Source organism: Cuculus canorus, chromosome 8 (genome assembly GCF_017976375.1).
Source record: "Cuculus canorus isolate bCucCan1 chromosome 8, bCucCan1.pri, whole genome shotgun sequence".
NCBI lineage: Eukaryota > Metazoa > Chordata > Aves > Cuculiformes > Cuculidae > Cuculus > Cuculus canorus.
In genome coordinates this window covers 181,507-206,903 of record NC_071408.1, presented here as the reverse complement: position 1 = coordinate 206,903, position 25,397 = coordinate 181,507, and the positions used below count along the sequence as shown (strand labels likewise).

Here is a 25,397-nt window from a genome sequence, read left to right as displayed (position 1 = left end):
GGTTTGGACTCTCTTTTATTTAAACAAATAGTTCACGGTAAATGCACATAAGCTTGTTCTCCCAAAGTGGTTATAACATAGAAAATAACCTTTGTGCTGGAATTAAGGTGGGGGACCAAAGCTGGGGGATTAGAGGGAGAGGCTCCAGTTTGTGGAACAGCCTAGTGATAGGTGCTCAGGAGCTGTTAAGCCAGTCAGGCTGTGTTGTACTTTTAGCCTGGCTATCGGCTGATCAGATCTCTGTCCATTTCACTAGAAGGTTATTGTACAAAGCAGCGATTTTTGTTCTGGAGTCTGTGAACATGACTTGTCAAGTGTCATGCTTCAATTCACATGTGGTTGCATTTTCAGAAAGAAAGTTAATGGAGAGGATAAACCATAGTCAGCCATCTGTAGGCAGCTCGTGCGTGAGTGCATGATCACTGTACAAATATTGTCCAGTGAGGTCTGTTCTGCAAAATAGGAGTTTGAGGCTGTATCTAGGTTTTGGTTTCTTACTGTCCACATTAAATGGATAAAAAGGATGATGCCGTCTACTTCAAATCAGGTTTCCAATACAAAGGTTGATACATTTGAGATTTGCATAGGTAAAATATTCCAGGCATCTTCTGGAGCTGCATAAACATCTGTCTTCAGCTTCCTTTCTCAGGGCTTCTGTCACATGGGAAGGAACGCTGGCAATGAAAAAGCCAGGCTGCTATATAAAGTTTCCTGGCTAAAGCTCTCACAGTAGATGTGTCTTGATTACAGGCATGCTTTTGACTGTTCTGCTGCTGCTATTGCTTCAGGCAGCTGAACCTGAGGACTTGGAATGCGCCAACACTCAAAGCTCTTCCAGGCTTATAATAGCCAACCTCTGTGGAAAATTACCTCATAAAAATCCCAGTGTAATCCAGCAAAAAGGGCACGAAATCTCCTCTGTTATGCATGCGGACAAGCCAGCTCTTCTTCTCACAGCATGTGGTCAAAGGCCTGCATCCAGGATAGCCTGTGTTCTAGATGTGAATGTAGCCCAAAGGAAAGGAGATACCTGGATGTGACAAATTGTCTTGTGGTCCATCTCCTAAGAAAAAATACAAAGCTCATTATCTTTAACAGTCTAAGTATTGAAGAGTTTACAGTTATTTCTGTGGTAGTAGAAAATTGTCTATAATGAGCATGTGAGCTTCAGGGCCCTGAGCTGTAGTAGAGGAGAATCTAAAGGAATGTATATAGAATGCTTAAGGTTTTATCTCTTGTGCTGAAATAGTACCTACAAACAGGCTTCTGTGATAAAACTGTAGAACTTGCACACCTTTAGAAAAGGACAAAGTACAAACAGCCAACTCGAAATTAGTCTTAAAGGAAGGACTCGCTCTGAAAAATGTGAGTTACACCCATGAAAAACCTGTGCGTTTTGATTAGGCTGGAAAAATCTTGCCAGTTTCTGTGACAACATAGCATGCATGAAAGGTTTTTCCATGTTTGTTGGTACTTGGAAAAGCAACAGACACTTTCTGAGCCTTCACACTTGAGCATGAACCCTTGTTCATCCCAAGCCTTCTACTGCATGTTATATTCAGAATTAGTCCCATTTATTGGCACTCCAGGAAACTCGGTAATTGTAGTTCCGACACTTTCACCGCACTACTCTGATAAAGAAGGCCGTCATTCTAGGAAGTATGTCCAGACACAGAGAAAATTAATTATTAGAAAGCCGTAAAATCTCAATGGGAGATTTGGAGGAGGAGGAAATTTTTAGGTGCCAAAAGGTTGGAGTGAGAAGTCTGCTCGCAGTTTAATTCATGTTTTTTTATTCAAAGATTTATAAATAAATGCCTTCGAGCTCCAAACAGAAACAATCAGTTATGTGAAGCCTAGCGCCAGAGCTATGTAGTTTTCGATCTGTATAGTGAGTGTCATTCTAGGTGCCTGTAGAAAAAAAGGAAAGAGGGACCAGGAGCGTTAAATTACAATGAGGCTTTCATTCCCTTCATATTAACAAAGCAGACTTGCTGTTAGCAAGGCTCTGTGCATCGGTGGAGAATGAACTGCCCTGGGGGACTACATAAACATGGAATACAAATCCAGCCGTGCACAGGGATGGAAAACTGACATACATTTCGAGTGATGACGGATTGATGCTGGCAGGAAACACTTCCCTTGTGTGGAGCTTTTTACTTTTTGGAGAAGTACCATGATTAACTAGATGTTTTTAATAAAATCAAAAGCAAGCAAGTTCTGGCAGTTTTGATTGCATGGCAATATCACATATTGTACACCTACTGTTATGGTATAGAACCAAGATGGGAAAGTGCAAATGTGCTATTTCAATGAAATTCTAGAAATAGTGCAGTACAGGAGGAGCATTGTTGATCTGTAACCTGCTAAAACTGCTTGGGACTCAAGTTCCCACCTCTCTGAAAATCACCTATTATGGCTTTGTAGTACTGCCTGGAAGTTGGCATTTTGCAGATCCCTTTAAGGGTAAAAGCTGTATCATCTTCTTTTTCAAGGCAATGCCCATAGCAAATCCTGAATATGTACTTTTTTTTTTTTCTAAGAACTCATGAGCTATGTCTTTATTTTGTTCCCTTTCCCTGTCTTTATTCCTTCTTTCGAATAAAATTCCTTAATGTTTTTCATTGCTAACTGGAACCTCCAAAGAGCTTTTGGGTTCCTTTTGGAAAGAAGTTGCATTATCCAGCCCTTACTGTAATGAAATGTTGTCTGACAGAGCTTTATGATTTACTTCCTCTTCGTATGAGGTGTTACCAAATGTGTCTGCCTCCCAAACACAGTAGACTTACTGAGCTTTAATATATGCAGTTCTACAGGTTTTATGCGGAATGGTCTTTTCCCATAGTTTTATCCATAATAGTACCAGAAAAAGGGCATCCATTCTGCAGCCAGGCAGGCAGGTCTTTCCTAAGAGCAGTCATCATCACTTCTGTGCTGAAGCTGTCTGTCCAGGCATCTCTTCCAAGTTTCCAAGCTTTCATATTTCCACTGACGTTATGCAAATGTCAGTTGAACATGACTGGTAGGAACTTGCGATAGATGATTCCTGCAAGGGTAACTATAGCAACATGGAGAGGGCAGTAGACACATGGTGCGTTCTGGAGTTTCTGAGATACAGAGAGACAGGGCTCTTAAATTATTTTGAACTTGGTTAAATGCTTTTTGTTTCAAATATTGGTCTAACATTTGTTCATTTTAAGTCCTAATATGTTTTAAGCTGTTAAATGTAGCCTGTTGCACAAGTCCCAGGCAGATAAACTCACCTTGATGTTCAGGGTCTCCAGGTGATCTATGGCACAGATTAGAATAGTTGATATTAGACTTGCACTGGAATTTTATTTATAAAGTGATTATATTCCTATACAGAGAATATACTTATAACCTCTTGCTTTGCTTGTGATATCCTCAAACTTAGCAGCAGTAATGCTTCCTTTTGCTGAAACAGAGTTCTAGATTTGTAATGGTAAAGCTGTGGTTCTAAAATGAAGCAAAGGACATTCAGTGCTTAATATTGTAAATCTACTGTGGGGCATTGGTATGAAAAAAAGTAAAAGTATTTTACAACTGTAAATTAATTTTAATAAATTGAAACGTCCCTGAGATCATTTCAGCTTTATTGTTTTTAAGGTAATTGCAGTGGTCAAAATAGGTGCTAATAAAGAGATTGGAATGGGGATCTAGGTAGACAGGTGGAAGACACATCAGATAAGGACTAGCATCTAGCAGAGCTGGACTTCTGGGCAGAGAAGTGAGATTAAGCACTGCAGAGGGCAGGAGTGCTAGGATTGATGAGGGAAGTCTGTGTTGGACCCATAAATGTGGGAAGCAGAGATCTGGCAATTAAGGACTTGAGAGAAATGGAATGAGTGAGGTATTGGGGAGTGAGTCGGTACTGCCTGAGCAAGCAATAAGAGGTTAGTTGTGAGGGTCTGCTAATGGATAAGCAGGGAGACCAGGGAGAAGGAAGCTTGTGGTTTGGAAATTAGTTGGAGTTACTGGACAAGTAGCCTGGAACTGAGAGGAAGAAGGCCGAGAAGTAGAAAATAATACTGGCTGGGAGACTGAAAAGGAGGGTGTGACCAAGAAGCTATCAAGAAAGGGACTAGTGTAGGATAGAAGTGGTGTGCTTGGGAGAGGCCAAAGTTATATGTCAATGTGTGAGCAATAAGTCAAACAGGAAAATATCGTTATGAACATCTTGTGAATAAATGAGCATGTAATGTTTATTTGATCCATTTCGTTTGTCAGGTTGTAATAATTACATGGTTGTGTTATCTTGTCCACAGGACTTGTGCTTTGTGTAACTCCAGGCTACTGTGATAATTAATGTGTGTTAACATTGTATAATTATGACACAGACAAGTTTAGTTCTTCTGTTTGTTAACAGCGGAGGGATTAGCTGTGCATTTGTTAATGCAATTTTTCCTGCACACATGCAGTGATGTGGCTAGGAATGCTGTAGTATGCATGCAGTGCAGTTTAGATATCTGACGCACATTTGGGGGAATTATGGTATTCCTTTTAATTTGTTTTGAATATCATTCATTGTGGTAAGTTCTGTTTTCACTAATTCCATTTAAAATTCATAAACTTTAAGTTTATGAAGTGCTATGCTTCCTTTGCAGTTACTCTGTGTATTTAACAGCGTCACTAAGTATTGCCCTTTTGAATACTTGTTCTGTTCAGTGTGGTGTGGCTGAAGCTTCTTGCCCTCCTTTCGTCTACATGTCTACTTGTGTTTTCAGTTCAAATCCACGCCGAGTAAGAACGTGTCGGTGGTGGGCTGGATGGTGATGATGGCAGATGACCCTGAACATCCAGATCTCTTCTTGTTGACCGATTCTGAGAAGGGTAAGCAGGGGTGCAGCAGGATGAACATTTGCTTTGCCGAGGTATTCATAAGCAACTAAATGAAACCGGAAGGATGTTACCTTTCACTAATTCAACTGCTCTCCAACAGCTCATGTTTGTCTTTAGAATGCTATGGAAACAATTGTCTGTGGAGAATCCTTGGAGTCTTCATTAAGTTCTAAGAACGCTCTGTATTCTTAAAAATCCACTTGTGATTTTTATTGGAAGTACTCATCCGTGTTCTTTTAAACTGCATTTAGACCACTCAGAGGCATTTTCACATACGTGAAAATGTAGGTAACAATAAAAAGAGTTCGGTACTCGCGCTAGGTGCTTGATGGGTCCCCTCTCCTGTCCAAATGAAAAACAAACCCCAAACCAAACCATCTGTTCAAATGTAGTGCTCTTAACAGGTTAAAAAAAAAAAAAAAAAAAAAAAAAAAACCAAACCAAAAAAAAAAAAAAGCACAAACCTAAGAGACTTTGCTCTCCTTTACTCCAACGTAGCACCTTCCTTTCAGTTTAAACTGTGAAGAAGTTGTTACTTTTCCATAGCACTTCGAAGTATACAAGAAAAGCATCCTCAGGAGTTCTGATACAGAAGCTTAACATTGTTTATTTGCTTCAAGTCTTAATACATTTTATTTTTGAGCATCTATTCTAGTACCACTGATATAGTCATGTAAATTACAAATGCTTGTCAGCTTAAACTCAGCAGCAGCAACCTGAAATGTTTTTGTAATACTTGGCCTTTCTGAGCCCAGGCAAGCAGTGTGTAACACCAGGCACTGAAAATACTGCTCTGGAATGGATTATGTTGAACAGAGTGGATATTTAGGAACAATCTTCAAATATTTTTGAATGTAGCTTTCTAGAGTTCATTTCAGTGCTGTCTTGCACTTCATTAAAAATGATGAAATTATATTATAAACAAATGGCAATAATAGCAATGAACAAAATCGTTTTTGTTGTATAGTTCTGAGAAACGTTTTGTTCTTTCCTAGTTGACGCTCACGTTGGTTGAAATCCAGAATGTTGGAAGGGAATACTGGCAAGCTGAAATTTCTCTTGCACTAGGTCAAACAATTAAGTTGCACCTGTGCCAGACAAAGTGTAAAGTTATATAAACCTTCTTCTATGAACTCTTTTCATAAAGTTTTAATTTAGACTTATTTGAATATGGATAGGATTTAAATATGTAATATTGTTTCATTTCTTTATCATTTTTTTTTCTCTACCTTTCTCAGGAAATTCATATAAATTTCAAGCTGGGAACAGAATGAATGCAATGCTCTGGTTTAAACACCTGAGCGCTGCCTGCCAAAGCAACAGACAACAGGTGAGAGCAAGACATTGAAAAGGAGTATGAGCTGTCAAGATCTCCAGACTGACAGACCTTCCGAATGACTGAGCTGTGGCTGATGGCTCTGGGTGAAGAACAATCTACTCTGAGCAGCCTGCACATTGATTTCACATGCCTATTGATTTGCCTTAGCTTTCCTGTTTGTGTCTTTGCAAACAAATCCTCAGTGCTTGTCTGGTAATGAAGAAAGATTTGGCGCTATCTTGAGGCTAATTTAAAGCAACTGAGGAAGTGGAAGAAAAGCTCTTAAAATATCTGCCCAAGTGGTAGGATTTTTGTCATTTTTGTTTTTAAAAGGCTATTTTACAGTTATAGAAAAAGCTGTAAATCATGGCATTCAATGTCAAGTCCAGATAACTCCCCTGTTGTGCTGTTTTGTCAGGTGTTGGGCATGCATGTTTTCTGTGGTTTGTATGTATTTTTAAAATGTATTAAAAACATTGTTCAGTCCTGGGTACATTTGACAGGCTTTAAAAGCAAGACTAGAATTTTCTGTCAATCAGAAACGAAGATAAGACTACACCAACCCCTATTAAATTCTGTTCTTCTGTAAATTTTTACTGACCCTTATAATCAGCAAAATCCTTTTCAAGTTACCACTTTATCTTCCCAAAATCTCCCTTTTCCTTTGCACATTCGTTTATGGAGTTCCCAAAGCAAAAGTACTACTGAATTTCAAGGGGGAAGAAGGTTGAGAAGACCTTTCCAGATCCTTCTGTGGTTTCTTGTTCAGCTCTGCTTCTGAGAAGACTCTAAGGCGTAAGGAGGGTTGCAGAAGCAACTTCGAAAGGGTTTGAGACAGTGCGAAGGAGAGGAGATTGTGTTCCTGGCTGTAGAAGTTTCCCAGCAGCTCCTGGCTGGGAATAGTAGCAGATAGTGGCAAAGAGTTTGCAAAAATATGGTGACTTCCAGGCAAGCCTGAAAACTGCCCTCTGAGGACAGCTTTTATTTATTAAGGCTTAACAATACAATTTAATGCAGACTTGTTTAAAGGAGTCAGCCCCTAGCTTGTGCAGAAGAAGCAGGCTTGGGGATCTTGGCAGGGCCCCTGTGGAATATATGACAGCAGAGTAAAGGTAAGTGTAGGAGATTTTAAAAAGAAAAGGAGGAGCGGAGGATTAATTAAAAAAAACCCCAAACCTACCACTAAAAGGCCAAGGCTCTGCTGCCATCATTTGTTGCATATTTTGTTTTCTGGCATGTTGTGTAGTTTGAATGTGGATTTGTGCAGCACAGTTGCTTTTATAGAAGAAGCAGTGCTTCATACAAACGTAGATTACAAAGGTCAGTTTGTAATGAGTAAAAATGATGGGGAGAAAAGATCCTGTGAATTTTTTCTGTGGGTCGTAATCTGACTCCTGAATAGTGCTGTCCCTAGAGAGATGCTTTATGGTACTGTTTAAAATCAAAGGTCTTTTTTGCTTGTTAACAGTGTGGCTGCCTAAGAAGGACTGCATGTTTAAATGTGTTTTTTAATAGAACATAGGTACCAGCTGAATAACACTGGGAACTACTTTAATAGATTTTATTTTTAATTTTAACGGTGGAACTTTAGCCCAGTGGGTCGTTATTGTTTCTACAGGTAACTGGTGAATGCAAAGCAAGAAATGCTTGCTTCAAATCTGACCAAACTGGGTATTTATTGACAGTCATCAGGAATGTGGTGGCTCTTTAAGAACCTGAATAAACGAGAGATGTTGCTGTCAGGCAAATACCTGATGAGGAGAAAATGAGGATGTAAACTAATGTAATGCAAACTAGCTTTAATCTTCATGAAAGAGAGTGATGTCTGCAGCAGGCATTCAGGTTTCCTATGGGAAAAGCCTAGGCAAGTGTTTATGCCTTGTTTTTTCAAATTAGTCTTAAAAATACTAGAGGGCCAACATCAATCGCTGAGCTGTGTGCCAAAAATTCTTTCGCTGGGACTCCAGTGAGAGGGTTCTGCTTGTGTAGTTTGGTGCTGAGATTTATCATGTTGAGGTTGCATTGCTGACAACTTAAATGTCATCAAAATTAGTAAGATCTAAGGCCATATAATAAAATTATAAACCGCTTAGGAGTTCAATATTTTGGTTATACCTGGGATTTCTGTAGCTCTAAGTATACTTGTCCTGCTGAATGACAGTTGCGTTCCTCCTCCCCTGTTTTTCAGACAAAATGAGCATCAACAGTGTGCATTTGAACAGGTGGCTGTTCAAATTCAGTGGAGCAGTTGAATCTAAATCACTACTACCCAACATAACATTGATTCTCATTTATATTTTTGTTTTCAGGTTCCTGCCAACTTGATGACCTTTGAATAATAGGCTAATTCAAGACAACAAAAGAACACTTTGAACCATCTCATAATTGAGAACGAGGTCCTGATGAAAAATGTGCCAGCTGTATTCTGTGCCAGAACAGAGCCTGTCCACTTGATCTCTGAACTCTGGAGCCCTGAACAAAACCACTAGTGGTTGGGGGGTGGAATCCCCCAAACTAAACATGGAGTCGCAACATGAATTGCCATGGACCATGCTTCGTTATATTCTCTGAATTGACCTGTGGAAACCACTGCCTTAAAAGAGTGGAAGGAAAACCAACATGAAACACCAAATAGTGTGTGTGAAACTTCTGGCGGTGCTGTGCTTGAATTAATTAGATTGTAGCTAGTTTGAGTTTCTTTTAACTTTATACTAATTTTGGAAATAACTCACCTTTTTAGGTATTCTTAAGAAAACAAGTAAGCTGGTATTGAAGAGTTGTATCAAAAGCTATGTATGAACCGGGTAAAATTGGTACTAGAGATGTGGTTTAGACTATACCAGGAGTGCTCGATGGGAGCTTGGCCCAGGTCCACGCAGCCTGGAGCAATGTTATTTCTCTCAGACCTACACAAAAATGGAACAACTGCAGGCTTTCACCAGCAGTAAGTTTGCAGCCCTTGGTACTGTATGGGAGCCGTATTCCCAAAGAGTGGCACCAAGTCTGAGCACTTACACACCAAACATTTTTTTTTTTTGGTACGTTGTTACCTAATTCCTGGTTAAAAATGTAGTTCAAGGGGTTTGGGTGGTCGGGGTGTGTGTGTGTGTGTGCGCGTGCGCGCAAGAGACAAAACTGAAAGCACTGTTGGGTCAGAACTGAGTGTTTTCTTCCCTTTTGTTTCTACACCTGTCAGTCTCCTGCATCCGAAGGCTGAATGACAAAAAAAAAAACACCACCAGGGGTAGAGTTCACTGACTTGTTTTACTTCTCTGGGTATCGGTTAATTATCAGTTAGGGACCACTGTCAGTGTATGATGTTTCATAATATCACATAAAAGTTTGACATTATACAAAGATAGAGGCACAATTTCGAGCTTTCATGTTCTCATTTGGCAATAATTGATTTTATTATCTGTCTTGGTCAAGATAGTTGACGTTGTGTGGTATTAATAACATGGCCTAAAGCAGACCTTACGTACAGAAGCCTTTTTGATCTTCAGGCAAATAGGTGATTTATTAGAAGGTAGGATAACCTAAGGAGAGAAAAAGTGTGGGTCTATCAAAATTCCATCCTTGGCAGGAATAATTCCTGGTCACTGAAATTACTCACAGAGAAAAACATAGTTGTAAAAAGGGAGCCATGCTTTATATTTGTGGTTTTTTGCTTAAGACTTTGATTCCTTCTTTATTTGGGTTTCCTTGACATCACTTAGATGTAGTTTCCTGGATGATAAGTCTTTCTTTAATCTTTGGAAGTATGATGTTTGTAAAGCAAGGAAACGTTGTCCAAAATATGACTCGGATATCAGAACTTCGAAGTCTGTGAAAAAGTAGTAACTATTCCATTGCCGTTGTGGTTTAGTGGCCGTAAATACGCTTGCAGAGTCCACCATGAACACTCCTTTTTAAAAAGAAATAAGTTACCTACCAGTCTGTGGCCGAGTTCTCTGACTGTCTAATAAAGGTTTCTACTAGTAGTGATTATTTTGAAAATGTACAGTTTGTTTATTGCATCTGAGTAGAAGCCTATAAATCTACTTTTGGGGTTTTATCTAGAGTCAAGTTAATCTCTGAATGGCCATGATTAAGTTCTGATTTCGGGGGGGGGGGGGGGGTGGGCAAAAAAAATGGATCATCCGGTCTCACAGTGAAAATCCGAAACACAACCCAACCCCAACCACGTGGTGGCATAGAGGATAACGGAGTGGTTCGTGTTTCCAAGAATTGTTCTTGTGAACTGGCTCTTGTTTGAAAGAAAACAGTAGAAGGATGCTTCTGTCAGGATTGCACCACAAGCACCGCAGGGATTTGTGTCCCTTTGCAATTGTTTTTGTGGTTTTAAAGGGGAATGCATGGTCTGTTCTCATCTCAAAGTCGCTTGTTTTGGAAAGGGGTTGCTGGTGCTGAATCCGTCTGCAATTTACACATCTCTCAAGTTTGCCCATGTTGAGTGTAGAGTAAAAGCAGCATCTTCGTAGCCAGCAGTGTTACTGTCGTAGACTTTGCACAACTTTTGTTTTGGGTTTGGTTTTTTTTTTCATTTAAAAAATAACTTGATGTGATTTTTTAACAGTGTGTGTACTCTTTTAAGCATTGTGGATAATAGCCTGTGGATTTTGAAATTTTAAATAAGCTATTATAGGTTCATTGCAGCTTAACTATATCTGTCCTTCTGTTAGTGAATGCTGGGAGCCACAGCCCGATATCACGCAGCTTTGCTAAAGACAGCAAGACAGCCAGGTTAGGAGGTGTCGTTTGTGTTTTATTTAATTTTTCCAGCTGTTTTGAGTTAGGGTTTTGTGGTAGGAAGATAGTGGGGGAAAACAGTTCGCAAATGATCATGTAGTAAATTGCTGCCGTTACCAACTTTCATTATTCCTAGGCCTCCTACTCCTTCTTGATTTTCTACCCTCAGATATGCTGGTTTTCGTGGGAGAGATGGAATATTGTGGGAGGAGTTCCTTAAAATGTGTAGCCAGAATAGCTGGAGTTACTGATGACGAAAGGGAAACTGTTACTGGCACTTGTTACAGTGAGCAATTCAGTACTTCCCTGTTGTTTATCTCTTGCTTAGCCACACATCCTACAGGGCAACACAGAAATCCTGAATTGTTACATATTTTGAGATAAATGGTCCCCAGAAGGAGGGTGGTGGGTTTGTTCCCTAAGGGAAAGGTGCCTTAGCTAAGCTTTAGAAAGGCTCAGACAAGCCAAAAATGCTGTTAAGAAATGTAGTAGTGCCCTTTTTTTTAAAAAAGGGGATTTAAAAAAAAAAAATAATAATTAAAGCCATTGCTGAGAAAACAAAGACAGGAATGAGCTCATGGTATTCAGGTAAGACTGTCATCCTGACTTCTTATGATAGTTGGCAGCTATAGAAATCTTTTTGATTTCTGTTTTATTGTATTGCTCTAATTCTCTATCTTGTTAATACCTGCTGAAATACTCCAGCTAACACTTGTCACTTCATTTCTTAATTTTTTGATTTTGAAACTAAAGATGCCCCTTAACAGTCCCCTGATTTGGAGGGAGATGAGGAAAAAGCATTTGGAGTAGATGTTCCTAACAAGACTTCGCGTGGAGATGCTTATCCCTGGCTGACTGCCAACTGCTGTGGTAGGGAATGGTGGAACAACAGGGGCTGCCTGGTCCGTGACACTGGTGTGATGCACTAGAAGTACACAGCATTGCACTGTTTGTTGCAAACTTACTGCTAACTTTTGTCTTTCTAACTTAATCTGTGCTCGTTTTGGCTAGGTTTTCCAATCCTACCTTCTATTCCATTGTTCCTAGAAAGAAAATAAGGAGATAGTTTTTAAAACTCTGATCATTTGCGTAAACATCGCTCATCCCAGACACATTTCATTAGCAGAAATGTTGTGCCAAGGGAGTCTTAGTCGAGCTATTTTGATTCATTGTGTATTTAGGTGCAAGTTATAGGCAAGTTATAGGCATTAAAACTACAAATACTAAATGAATGCACGAGTACTTAATGAATGAGCTATAGCACCCACTTTTAAAAGCATGTTGGTGTTGGCGCTTTTGTACAACTGTGGAAATCGTACCCTCCTTAGGAAGGATGTGAAAGGAGAGCGCTGTGCTGGCAGGCATCATTTGCTGGCTCTGCGGCTGGCGCATCGGCAGCCCACTGGTCACACAGGTGTGTTAGCTCCTGCTTGAGGTAATAGAGTCTCTCCTGGGGAGCCAGAGGATTCACTTTCCCTTCACAAAAAGCAACTGCAGAGCACTTGAACTTTTACCAAGAGAAGCGTTCGTAGCAGTATGCGTATTTGAAAACACACTGGGAGCAAAAGAAAGCTTTAAAACCCACTGCAGGATTTTATGAGTTATGTCTTCCACGCTAGAAGCAAGTTCATCTCATCTAATATTTCTCGCAAATTCAGCCTCCTCTGTTTGCGTTTATACATTTTCAGCAACAGTCCTCTCCTGTTAGTGTCAGACACAACAGATGTTGAAAGGCAATGCTTCCCCTCCCAGCAGGAGTAACTGCGGTTCCTGTGCTGCCAAGGCACTCGAGGAGGCGAGGTCCGTTTTGGTAAGACACAAAGTGATCTTGTGGTTTGAGTTAACAGCAACAAACCTTGTCCAAATCAAGATAAGATAAAGCATGGGATGTTTGTTTCTTCTGGCTCTGGCAGCAGCATTTTTCTTCACTCTTTGTCCCTTTTTTGGTGTAGTAACTCACAGCATTAGTAGTTCCAGTCTTTTCTGTGACTGGCTGTAGGCTCCTGCCTGTTGGAAGCATCAAGACACCCAGGCTGGTACCCAGCCACACTCGTTAATGGCATATTCTCCCTACGAGGGGAAGTTTGAAAACTTCTGTTGTTATTTAAGTATTGTCCTTTTTCTTTATTTTTTTTCTCTAAAAGTGGCTTCTGCATAGGGTGACTTGGCTTGGGAAAGTTGTTAGAAGAATCCATACGAGTGGACAGTTTACTTGTTGGTAGGAGTTATTGGTTTTTTTAAAACCATCATTATAATTTGTCATGGATTGAGAGGATGAGTGCTTGGATTTAAGGAGGACTTTTTGTCAGTGCCTTATTATTCACTTGAAGACCAATTCCTTTATTTCCGTGCTGAGAGTACCACAGTGGCAGACTTGCCTACAGTGTCCTCAGTGTACCGAGGGGTGACATTCCTTACAGTCATCGCATTTCTGCAGGAGTTTGTTGTTTTGATCAACACAGAGTAGTTGTGGCTTGAGTTGCTTTAGTATTTTCTTTCTGTATTTGTGTAACCTCTTGGGAAAAACACAGAGGTGTTTAGTAGCTTGGATTTGTTCAGCTTTTATCAGAAGTAGCTCAAAGTTCTTCAAAATCAATTTATTTTTACTTTAGTGTGTCTCTAAATAGATTTAGTAGGGAGGAAAGTTGCAAAAGGTCATCCCAGTCATGGTCTAGACCCCGCGAGCTTAAGAGCTCACATTATTAGAAAGGAGTTTGCTTTTCTCCCATTTTGATTTAAACATTGCAGAGTACTCTTATGAGAAAATTTATTCCTTACAAGTTTTTTGTTAATGTAAAATAAGAACTACAGGAAAAAAAAAATGTTTGGGGCAAGAGAAGGCTTGGATAATTCCTAATATCCCCTGAACTCAATTTTGCGTTCTGTATTTCTAGTGCAAACACTATGTAGAGAGTACTGTACTTGCTGCAGCAACTGCTAGAGATTGCTTTAGTAGCAAGACTTTCTAAATTCTGGAAGGGAAAATGAAAGAAAGAATGTGTTATTCTTAAGCAACTAAATATTTGTTTTCCTGAAACGCATCCTTATAAAACCATAGCAGCTTTACTGCAGCGTTTCTAAATTTGGAAGTTGGAAAGGGAAGGATAATTTGAAAATTCATCTCATGCTTTTTAAGACTCCTCAAAGACAATAGAAGGGTTATCTCAAAGGAGAAGAGGCACATTACTGCGTTTAGCTATGCCTGTTGCAGAACAGAGCTGACAAGATTCCTTGAAGTTTATGTTGCTGAGACAAAAGGTGTTAATGAAATGCAAGTTCCTGCAGCTCACGTGGGGTAGTGGCCATTAACCTGGTTCCGCTCTGGAGCGACTCAAGTGTCCTGAGTATTCAGTTTCTTTTCTGTGCTTTATTAGCTTATTATTTCTCTCTATTTGGGTAGGTTCTGGCCTTCACATGTGTTTTCTGAAGGCATTTTTTACCATTCCTAAGCTGTTCACACATAAAACTGAAAAGCAGTGTATAAATTGATTAAAGAAAGAAAGGATTCTTGGGTGTGTCATTTCCAGGCACTTCTGGCTCCTGCGTACAGGGAGCATCCATTCCGATACTGCTGTGCTGAAGTATGAAAAGCACCAGGAAATCATGCGTATACTTGTGATAACAGTCCTGTGAGGACCAACCGTCACTGGAAGGGGGGTCAAGTTTGTCGCGCAGTGAACACGAGCCATTTGTAATATTCCCTGCAGGCATGAGGTGTCACAATGGCAGAGAGATTGCACTATGATCTCATGGAGTGATGTGCAGTTTGGCTGTCCTCTAGCCTTTGTTCTCCCACTTTTTTAATACTTTATTCTGTGTGTGTGTGTGTGAAAATGTGTGTTTGGATAAGCTAGTTCATATGAATTTAAGTACAGGTTTCAAAAAAACTTTCCTACTGAAATAAATGATTTAAACGGTGGCCTGTGTCTGACGTTTTATTTTCTCGTTAGAAAACTGCGTTGATGCTGCAACCAGGTTTTGCAACACAGAATTTGAGAGGCTTTCAGAATGATGCTGAGGTCAGCTGGGATTTTAGTAGCTTTTTCCAGTGACCCTCTGAAATGTAAGTACATCCACTGCCTGTTGATACAAAAGGAACCCAAAAAACTAGCAGCAAAATGCAGTTTGTTTAAGAGATTCATGTTTGATTTCAGAGATCGTTCTGTTAAATGACGTGGGTTTCACTCCAGGGTAGTGGATCAGATTTTTTTTCTGTTTCTCTATACTTACAGATGTGATAAATTTAAACTCGCTGAAAGCAGTCATCAGGCAGATTCATTCTTAACTTAAGCAACTGCATGGAACGTAAACTGAAAATGCAGAACAAATTAATAGAGTTCGAAGCCTTGAACTGTGTTCACTTTTCTTTGTCTTTGCTTTCTTTTCTTCTCTATGTTCTGTGCCTTTTTTCTCTACTTTCTTGTGCCTTTCTGTTAAGCCTGACTGAACAGGATCACACGGTGCAGGGGTGATGCTGTGGGGTGAGGTTGTGAAATCCTTGTGAGATTGTAAGCCTTAATGGAACAATTCATAGAATTCTGGAATGGTTTTCCCCATTTTTAGTTGCATTTGGTACTTAAAACACAAATCCAAAGTAAAACCTGCTGCCTGTCTCCTGGAACCGGTACAGGAGACTGTTCATTGCTGCTCTGTGAAGCCAGCCTTTAGTGAGTGTCTTTATCTTGCCCTTTAAAAGAGTGGTTTGTACATAATGTTTAACATGATAGAGGGTGTCGGAGGCCTGGTGAAAAGTCCCAGTGTGTAAGATACTGCAGTTTTTATTCTGAAATATTCAAAAGGACCTGCTGCAAGGAGACCTGTAAAGGGAAAAGCATGTATTTTCAAGTTAAAAAACTGTGTGTGTGTTGTGCGCGTATGCAGCAAAACACAAAACGAGTCCAAGCTGTTTTTTAAGCTAAAAAGAGACCTCATATAAGAGTACAGCCAGCAGCCAGTGCTAATATATCTTTCATTTTCTTTTCAGGTAGGAAAATGTTTCCCTTTCATTATGGAAAAGGGATGAAGAGCTGAATTAGTTTGAGGTCAAATGACACGTCTAAACAATTAGGTAGAAGATGCATGTTACAGGCAAGGGTAAATGGTGGTTGTGTTGCTCACTACCTGACTGAGCAGAATTCCTTCAGTGTTTTAGCACGACTGTCTGGAATATAGAGAGCAGCTCGCTCTGTAGGCGGAGATGTATGGAAACGCAGTGAGCGAGCGTGAGAACAGGGAGCCATTGCCTTGTTCAGGAGCAATCTCAAAGCACTGGCTTAGAGTAAAATTTATGGTATTGTGAATAGCTCAGTAGCGTTATATGATAGACCTGGGAAAAGAGGATGCAAATTTGAGTTTTCCCAGGCTGAAACAGCAGTAAGCTCGTAATGAGTATAAACATGTATCTAGGGTTTATTTAAGTGCAAGGCAGTCTAAATGGGATAATTGTGATCTGTTTTATTTATTGATGGGGGATTTCTGGTATGAGCAAGCATTTTACAAACTTTAGCTTGTGCTACATATCCAAAGTACTGTGTCTAGGCAGTTCCTAAACCTGACTTGCTCCCACCTCAGTAATCAGTTTCCTATCAGTACGAAATCCAGAATGTTGCACCAGTGCTGCTTTTGTTTTCATACCCCGTCTCTGATACCTGTGTCACAGAATCATAGAATCCTTAGGTTAGAAAAGACCTTTGAGATCATCAAGTTCAACCATACCTGCCCACAACTAAATTGGATCCCTAAGTACTTCATCCATCAGTCTTCTAAATACCTGCAGGGATGGGGACTCCACCACACCCTTGGCAGCCTCTGACAACCCTTTCGGTGAAGAAGTTTTTCCCAATATCCTATCAAAACCTCACCTGGTGCAGCTTGAGGCCATTCCCTCTTGTCCTATCACCTGTCTTTTGGGAGAAGGCACCAACACCCACCTCGCTACAACCTCCTTTCAGGTACTTGAAGACAGCCATGAGATCTCCCCTCAGCCTCCTCCAGGCTAAACGGCCCCTGGCCCCTCCGTTGCTCCTCATAAGATTTGTTCTCCAGCCCCTCCAGCAGTCAGACGCTTCCAAAGAGAGTAAACCCACAGTGTGCAGGTGAGGAGTCAAGTTCTAGCAGGGTAAGTAGCTCCTGACGCTTGATACCTGGCTGATGTATTGAAAGCCTTGTAGTGTCATTGTTTTAATATGATGATGGCTGTAATAATGGAAATGCTTCTGTTAATTGTTAATCTCTTTGTTTCCTAGATATAAACATATTTTGATGGATGACAAAAATTAAGACACTTCCGATAATAAAAACTTCTGCGATCTGCGTTGAAAACCCTCCTCCAGAAGCTTGCTGGATCCAGCCATCTAGATTGCCAAGCAGGCCCATGGTCAGCACAGCTGTTGGGACTTCTCAGGTAAGAGTAAATAATAATTTTAAAAGTAACACATACCTACACTATTTCTAATCTTGTTTTGACCCAGAAGCCTCTGTTTGACAGCATGAGGGACTGGAGAGACCATATCCTGCAGCACATTCTTTGGTACTGAACCTCTTTGACACACAGTAGAAAAGCGCCAGATAAGGGTCATGTTCTTTGTATACTTGCTGAGTTTTAATTTAACTCAGAGTTCTGCTTCCACTGGTCTCTGAATTCCACAGCCACAGAGAAATGTGAGTCCATTCGGGATGTCTCTTGCCTGCAGCGCTGGCGTTGCCAAAGCAGTGGGAGGGTGTTGCAACTGGCAGCTGGCAGCAAGGTTGTACCTGAAGCCTTTTCTACGAAGCTGACATATTTCCTAAACCCCTAAGTGTGTTTGAGGAGTGAACAGAGGGAGGGGAGATCCAGTGCTTTTGGTCCCTTTTCTATAAAGAATGTTTTTCAGAAAGGGGCTGGAGCTGTGCATAAAAGATGAGAAAGAGCAGAACCAACGTGGCCAGAATGCTGGACTTAGAGCCACTGATAAATATGTTCCAGGCTTTGTGTAAAATCTTGTTTTTCATCATGTCAGACACATCTGTATATTATTACTTATTTTTAGGGGTAAAATACTTCATGTAATGTCTACACATAAGGTTATTGCACACAGCTTCACATCTAATTTGTGAGGTGTTGTAATAAGGAAACTATTTCAGGATAAATGTCTCAGCCAGTTGGTTATTTGAGGATATCTGCTAGCCGTTATACCAAGACAGATCACGCTTGCTACTATGATGTCTGATAAATGTTTACTGCACAACATCTTGCTTAATCAGATTCCTTGTGCTGCTGTTCTCCCAATCACATTTGGCTGAGTGAAAGCTGTCAAGTTAAGTAATTTGCTTATGAGATTTCAGGGGACGTTGTTTCTCAAGAGTGTGGGGATGCCTTACTGCCCAGTTCTCTACATCAGCAAGCAGTTAATACCTCTGCTCTCACCATGGGATTCATCAGGGCCTTGCAGAGAAAACTGATAGCAGTCGTCCTGTCCTTCTGCCGCAGATGGGGAAACTGAGGCACGGCAGTGAGTGTTGTTCAGTGTGCAGCAGTAACAGTGCTTGCCTGGAGATAACCCAGCTCTGCTGAGATTGTGTCCGGTGTGCTTCCCAATGGCTCCCAAAGCCATAAAATAATCAAGGAAGAACTTGTCAGAGCACATCCGCTCCAGTGTTCCTGGCAAAAGTATATCCATTGTCCTGATTTAATTTAGAGATTTTGACACTCATGATTTGTGGAGGTAAAGCCATCGGTGGCCTGATTGTGTCTCTCAGACAGTCAGACCAAGAAAAATATCAGGAAAGCTAAATCATTTAAATGCTGGTACTGCCAGGGCTCTAAGTGCACGTACTTGGAAGTGGAACCCCAGAGATTTTGGTGGGATTCCATGTGGACCGAGTAATCTTTCTCACTCAAAGGAGCTTATAATATCAAAACCACTGTGAGAAAGCCATCTCTAGGCAAAGCTTACTGAGCTGAAGACTTTCCAAGAGCACATCAGGTAATGCTCAAAAAAAAGTGGTTTACTGAAGATGAATAATACATTTCGATGACTACTGCACCTGTCAGGTCTTCTGCCGGCCTCAGAAAGGGTGAGTCACCAGTCCTCTTGCAGTTTGGTTTGCATAGAAGTGGCATGGGGAAATACGAGTGAAATATTCTCTTCAAAACAAAGAGGTAAGGAAAAGATGATTGATTAGATCCAAGTACAAAAAGGAAAGTACATAAACCTCTGTATTCACCCCCATATGCTCCTTCTCAGGAGTGAAAGAAGATAAAAAAATCCTGCAAGGCTTATACATTTATTATTGTCTATAACTCTGTGCTTTGTGTTGCCTTTTGATCCTTGAAGTGCTGCTTTTTCAGTGCTGAGTGTAAACAAATAGATACAGTGAGTGCGTTTTCCTCCTACTGCATGTGTATGAAGAGCATCCAAAGGAGGCTTTTGTGATCCATCAGACTGGTTCACCTTGAGCTCATCAAGTCCTTCAGTTAAGCACGAGTTCATTAATGAATTGCTCTGCCTGTCACTTCTATTTAGGTAATGGCATTGAATGCTCTGATGATATCAGCCCAGTATTGTTCCTTTGCTGTCAAAGATAAGCAATGGAAATGTCACAGGCAATTAGATTAAAGTGCCACTGCTGCTGATTAAGAAATAACAAATCGGATTAACTCATCAGTGCTTTTTGAATGCTCGTAACTGGATGAATTTTAAGTTCTTGTGGCTGGTTTAGAGAGCTATTTAGGCACCCAGCACTCCATATTTTAAGATTAAGTTGCTATTTTACATCTACTTCCTAATTCACTTCAGTATTCTAAAAATGTATAATTCCCATGTTATGAAACTTGAAAAGACTCTTTAACCCACATCCTGAAACACAACAAATGGCAAGAAACACCTACAACAGAAGATTGTCACATGAACAAAGGCGTATAAACTGGCTATAGATGAAAGATAGATTTCACACCATCAGGGAGGGAAAGTTCCTGCTGCAGCTTCTCTAAGGAACAGTGGGGAGCAAGCCCCTGATTGTAGGGGGTGGGACTTAATCAGACCATGAAAGAATTGATTCTGCTCCTTGGATGTCTGCAGTAGGAGGAGACAACGCTGAGTGATGGAGGAGGTCTCTTCCAGGCTGTGGGCTCTTATGAATGATCTCAGGCTGTGAAATATTGAAGGAAATGTCATCTTCTAAAGGTACTTTTTAAAATCATAGAATCACAAAGTGGTTTGGGTTGAAAGGGACCTTGAAGCCCATCCAGTTCCAACCCCCCTGCCATGGGCAGGGACACCTCCCACTGGATCTGGGTCTCCAAGGCTCATCCAACCTGGTCTTGAACACCTCCGGGGATGGGGCAGCCACACCTTCCGTGGGCAACCTGAGCCAGGCCCTCACCACTCTCGTTGTGAAGAAATTCCTCTTCCCTGGGCAACCTGAGCCAGGCCCTCACCACTCTCGTTGTGAAGAAATTCCTCTTTATGTCTAGTCTAAATCTGCCCCTCTCCAGTTTATAGCCACTCACCCTCACCCTATTGCTCCAAGCTTAAAAAGTCCCACCCCGGCTTTCCTGGAGCCATTTCAGGCACTGGAAGGTCGCTATAAGGTCTTGGGGCCTTCTCTTCTCCAGGCTGAACAAGCCCAACTCTCTCAGCCTGTCCTCATACAGGAGGTGCTCCAGCCCTCGCATCATCCTTGTAGCCTCCTCTGGATCCGTTCTAACAGCTCCATCTCCTTCCCATGTTGAGAATTCCAGGACTGGACACAGTATTCCAGGTGAGGTCTCACAGGAGAGGAACAGAGGGGCAGAGTTCCCTCCCTCGCCCTGCTGGCCACGCTGCTTTTGAGGCAGCCCAGGACACGGTTGGCCTCTGGGCTGCGAGCACACATTGCTGGCTCATGTGGAGCTTCTCATCACAGCAGTGTTAGTTCTAGTCTGTAAGTAATTAGAGTCCAGTGGTCGCAAAGGGACGAGTGTGCCTGACTAGCGTGGTGCAACTTTTACTGAAATCCACTGCTTTCTGGGAGCTCACAGGTAGCCCAGAATTTCCTTAGTTTATGCCTTCAATCAAGACTCAAGTGTGTTAGATGAAAATTATCAAGGTTTGGTGTTAAAACATCAAAGACCTTGAGGTTTCAAATACCTGTGAGCTTCTGTTTATCTTAATTTAAAATGTGCAGGTCTCAGTGATTAGGTCTTACTGATTTAACTGATGTGGCATCTCCAAAGATGGACCCTGGTTCCTTTGTCAGCGTTAGAAAATGAATCAGAACAACAGCTAAACAGATATTCTGTACGTAAGTAATCACAATTACTTGCAAAAAATGTTCTTTTAATTTTCCCTAAAGGATCAGGCTAAAGATTTGAAGTCGTAACACATTTCTTGCGGTAAACCAAATTTAAGTCATGTGAACTGAGAAGAGTAAGGGTTCCTTTGGCACACACGGAAAGTGGGATTGCATCTGTAAAAGCATTGTCACTTTGACACGGTCAAAAGCATCTTTTTTTTGTATTAAAAATTAAACAAAGCCCTTGAGTAGTTTTATAGTTCATTGAAGTGCCAGCACGCTTTAATTTCCATTAAAATTAAAGTTGCCATGCTCTTCATTTTAAATGGAAAGTGTTCTGCTGATCCCACTGGTGAGCTTTATTTTCTCCTAGTAAAAATACATTTTTGTTAGAGTGACTTTTGACAGGAAATCCCTGTGAATATATTTGTCTTGATGATCTGCTGCTTTAGAAGAAAATGGCGGTAGCAGTCAGCTTGTGGGAGGAGAAATCTTTATTTTATTTTAAATTTGTCAATCTAGATCCAATGTATTCTGCTAGATTGGAATAAGCGTGGGCTGTTTCTACCTGGAAGAGGTGTCTCATCCCAATGCACAAAGGCTGTTTCTCATTTCGTTGATTTTTAAAGCAATCTCTCTCTTTGCTTTTGGAACATGTCCATTAATACGTGTGTATAAACAAATCTGGGAAACCCTCTCTCATCCCTTAGGCTTCTGCTTCTCTTGTTTCCTCCCCCGTCCCTCAAAGAAGTCGCATGACCATGCCAGGCTGCTCTCAGGACTGCTGTTGGGGATCCTCTCCATCCCCTCTGATGCTCTGGAGCAGCAGCTGCTGGATTCACGTGCGCCCTACTCTCGGTCTCCGTGAGCTTTCCAGCAGCATGTTGGGCAGAGGTGTTTGTACAGCTTGCTGCAAACCCACCCCTTCTGTCTGCCCTGTCACAGCTCTGCAGGCAGAGACCCTCCGGCTGATGGGGAGCAGCCTACAGTCCTTTTTTCTGCTGCCTTGACACTGACTAAATGCTCCGTCAACGTGCAGCAGTCCTCGGTGGAACATGTTGCTACCCGTGCTCTCCACTATTGTAAGAAATGTGACTAATGCCAACTGGAAAAAAAAAAAAAATCAAGTTTAGCTGGTGTAGAATCAACTTTCTCAGTTGATTTGCAAAATTTAACACTTCAGTTGGGTACAACAGTGATTTTTTTTTTTTTTCTTTTCCCTTGATACAGATTTCATCAAAAAGGGATTGTAAACTGCTCTACAGATCATACAGAAAAAAGAGAAATAGTTTCTGGCACCTACTGGATCAGCCAAAAGTAAGCAGCCACTTTACACAACTCATACAATACAGAACATTATTTTGTTAGTATGTTCGAGTCTTATCAAAAAACCAAAAAAAAACCCTATCCAGTGTAACCTGCCACTCACCAAGTTTGCCTCTGCTATCACAATAACAGTCAAGGGTTTTTCTTATTTCAGTGGGCACGACTTAGTCATTTGTGTTTGCACTGAAAGGCGATCATTCCCATGGTGTGTATTTCCATAGCACAGCATCAAAATTTAGTGCGTTTAATGAATTTAGCTGTGCCTTTCTGTCAGTGATTTTGGAAGGTGCCTCCCTACTGAAGTGTTCGGAGGAGAGGCATGTCTGTCAGAAACGCTTCCCTCAGCCTAGAAGGGCTGGAAAATTATGAGCTCCAGAAATGCATTTCCATAAGAGCCAGTTGGTACGTGTGTCTGGATGAGTATAGGCTTAAAACTGTCACACACACTTCTAAAGCTGCATTTCAATAGCAGATGGCAAAATGACCTCCTTTTTCCCTTAATTTGAACTATAGGAAAAGTATTTATGTATTTCCCAGTGGAGTTTGTGCCAGGGAGATGTGGCTTTTGTGGGATCTGCTGGTTCTTCTCCAGTGGAAGGCTTTCTCTGCTGCCTGCTGTTTGGTCACCAGTTCTCTTCCACGTGGTGACTAAGCACAGCTCACCACATGCAGGTGACGTGGCTGTCACGCAAGGTGGGTTTGAGCAGCAAAGTCTCTGAAAACCTAGGCCTGACAAAATCCTCTTTATTTATCTTTTCTCATTTTTCTGCTTTTTTCTCTCTTCCTTCATGTCCATTTTTTTTTTTAAGGCTACCTTGATGTCCTATCAATTCAGACTGACACGATTAAGCAAAATCCCACTTCAGGTTCCCGACGATCTCCCCTCTGTTTTGTATTAACACTGAGAATTTGTTTCAGTTTTGTTGGCAATTCAGAGGCCTTTTTCCCTGCCCCCTGCCTGAGATCGTTCAAGAAATACTGAACGGAGTGCTTAATGATTTCCAGTGCTTTCTCTTGACATTTTAGTTTTGAAGAATGAGCAATGCCTCCACTGGGGACTTCCCTGGCAGATCCATGTCTGAGCAGCCAGGGCTGGCTTCCAAGAACATTAAATTCCAGCTGCTTTTCCATCCAAGGCAAGGCTAGTTTAGTATCCCCCTTCCTCCCTCTGTCTTTACAGCAGGAGATATTCTAGCCAATGTATTCGTCATGTTTCTGAGCCTCCCTGCTGCTTGATTTATGCAGAGGGGAGGAGAAAGAGAGATTCCAGAGCTGTACGCCGAGTGGGAGCTACCTGCAGGTGTGATAGCCCAGCGCGGCTCGGTCCATGCACACGTGGTAACTCTGGTCAATCCCCATGCGTAGACAGAGCTGAGATTGTATCCCACACCTTCAAAGGCAAAAAAACATGGCCATATCGGTGCCATTTCCATCATGCAGATGAAGCCTGTGAAACGCTGGGGGCTGTTGCTTGGGAGCAGCACAGGGAGGCTGAGCTGGAGTGAGGGATGCTGGGACAGAATTGAGTCTGGGAGCTAATGTTGCCTTCCTCATTTATGAAGAGCAGCAGCAAAACAGTATGGTGAAATACTGAGTTAAGCTGTAGATAATTCAGGAAAATTCATGTTATCTCTCCATAATGTTTCTCCCTGTTGTTTTTCAGTGTTGTGCAGTTCACACACTATGTGAGCCAAAGTAAGTGATTTATGCCTGTGTTTTTTTTAAGATTGGTTATGCATATATAGTGCCTGGCTTAACAGTCGAAGGGACATAATTTTCAGTGGTATAAAGGACTGTTTGAGTCTCTCTTGTCAACTGGGAGTTTGTGGCACATTTGGAAATTCTGCCCATCCTGACCTAGCAAGTGGCAAAGGAGAATGGCCAACCTCTCAGCTACTATTGAAACCTGAGGTTTCTGCTCGCTTTTGTCTCGCCTGAGCACACTAAGACATAATTCATGTGCTCTCTCAGAGTTGGTTTCGCATGTGCAGTCGAATGATGAAAGGCACCGCAGTGTTTTCAGAAACCCCAAACATAGCCAGTCTCCAGCTGGTAAAATTGTCATCATTCACAGCCTGATTGAACTATGGAAATTTACCCACTTAGAGGACTAGATCCAGCGTACACAGCTGTGAACCACGCTGAGCTCAGTGTCTGCGCTCAGTACTGAGCCCAGGCCAAGGGACCTGCACACAGATATTTCTCCCAGGTAGCCACACGTGGATCGATGTCCTGTTGTTTGCTTGTGTCCATGCCGTGCCCTGTTCTCCTTTCCTTTCTAAGCGAACAATGCCTTTTTGACACCAGCAGGGAAAGGCGTCGCGGGTGAGAACCAATCACCTTTGTCTGATGGTTCAGAGAAAAAAGTGTGCTGCCTTTACACGTTAACTTCTCCAACAGTGGTTATAATTCATTATGTACCTTTTCCTTGTTTGTGAAACAAGTGTGAGTTACAGTTGGTATGAGTACGTGAGAGAGCAAAACCAGATGTTTAGGGGTGGTCATTGATAGCACTATCATAAGCGAGAAAACTTAAGGAAGGTTTTGTTTAGGTCTTTTATTTTTCTGTGACTTTGGGGTCATAATTTTTCCCAAAGCTTGTCTACAAATCTCTACTAGGACCCAAACCACTAAAATGCTTTAAAGTCAATCCTTTGCCCCTGTGTCTTCAGCCAATATGGTAAAATGTTTTGGTTTTCTTTTTTTTCCAGGGCCTATGAGATCATTCAAGTATGGAGACTTGGCAGCTTCTCTCCACGTACAAAGACGGCTGTTTGAATGTCCGACTGAGTGCCTTTCTGGGTAAGGATAAATTATTTGGTGTGTTAAATGAGGATTTGTTGCTTTATCTGGCATGAATAAGATTCTTTTATTATCAGCGTCCCATCAT

The 25,397-nt window shown here is 41.3% G+C and overlaps 1 protein-coding gene and 1 long non-coding RNA gene across 9 annotated transcripts in view; both read left to right on the top strand.

Annotated features, from left to right (window-relative positions):
- The window catches only part of RALGPS2 (Ral GEF with PH domain and SH3 binding motif 2), a 116,538-nt gene extending 101,682 nt beyond the window's left edge, over positions 1 to 14,856 (top strand). For all 6 annotated transcript variants that reach the window (XM_054072706.1, XM_054072711.1, XM_054072709.1 and 3 more), the window contains 3 exons: positions 4,746 to 4,851; positions 6,099 to 6,190; positions 8,488 to 14,856. In XM_054072706.1, the coding sequence (XP_053928681.1) occupies positions 4,746 to 4,851; positions 6,099 to 6,190; positions 8,488 to 8,517 (228 nt within the window). In that variant the 3' untranslated portion in view covers positions 8,518 to 14,856. The remainder of the gene's footprint in view (positions 1 to 4,745; positions 4,852 to 6,098; positions 6,191 to 8,487) is intronic.
- Positions 14,857 to 17,176: 2,320 nt separating this feature from the next.
- Positions 17,177 to 25,309, top strand: LOC128852911 (uncharacterized). Of its 3 annotated transcripts, none has more exons than XR_008451026.1 (3): positions 17,177 to 17,330; positions 22,412 to 22,498; positions 25,219 to 25,309. It is a non-coding gene; the product is annotated as an uncharacterized LOC128852911 (long non-coding RNA). The 3 variants fall into 3 exon arrangements; XR_008451028.1 differs by lacking the exon at positions 17,177 to 17,330 and adding an exon at positions 17,972 to 20,091; XR_008451027.1 differs by lacking the exon at positions 17,177 to 17,330 and adding an exon at positions 21,591 to 22,263.
- The last annotated feature ends 88 nt before the right edge of the window (positions 25,310 to 25,397 follow it).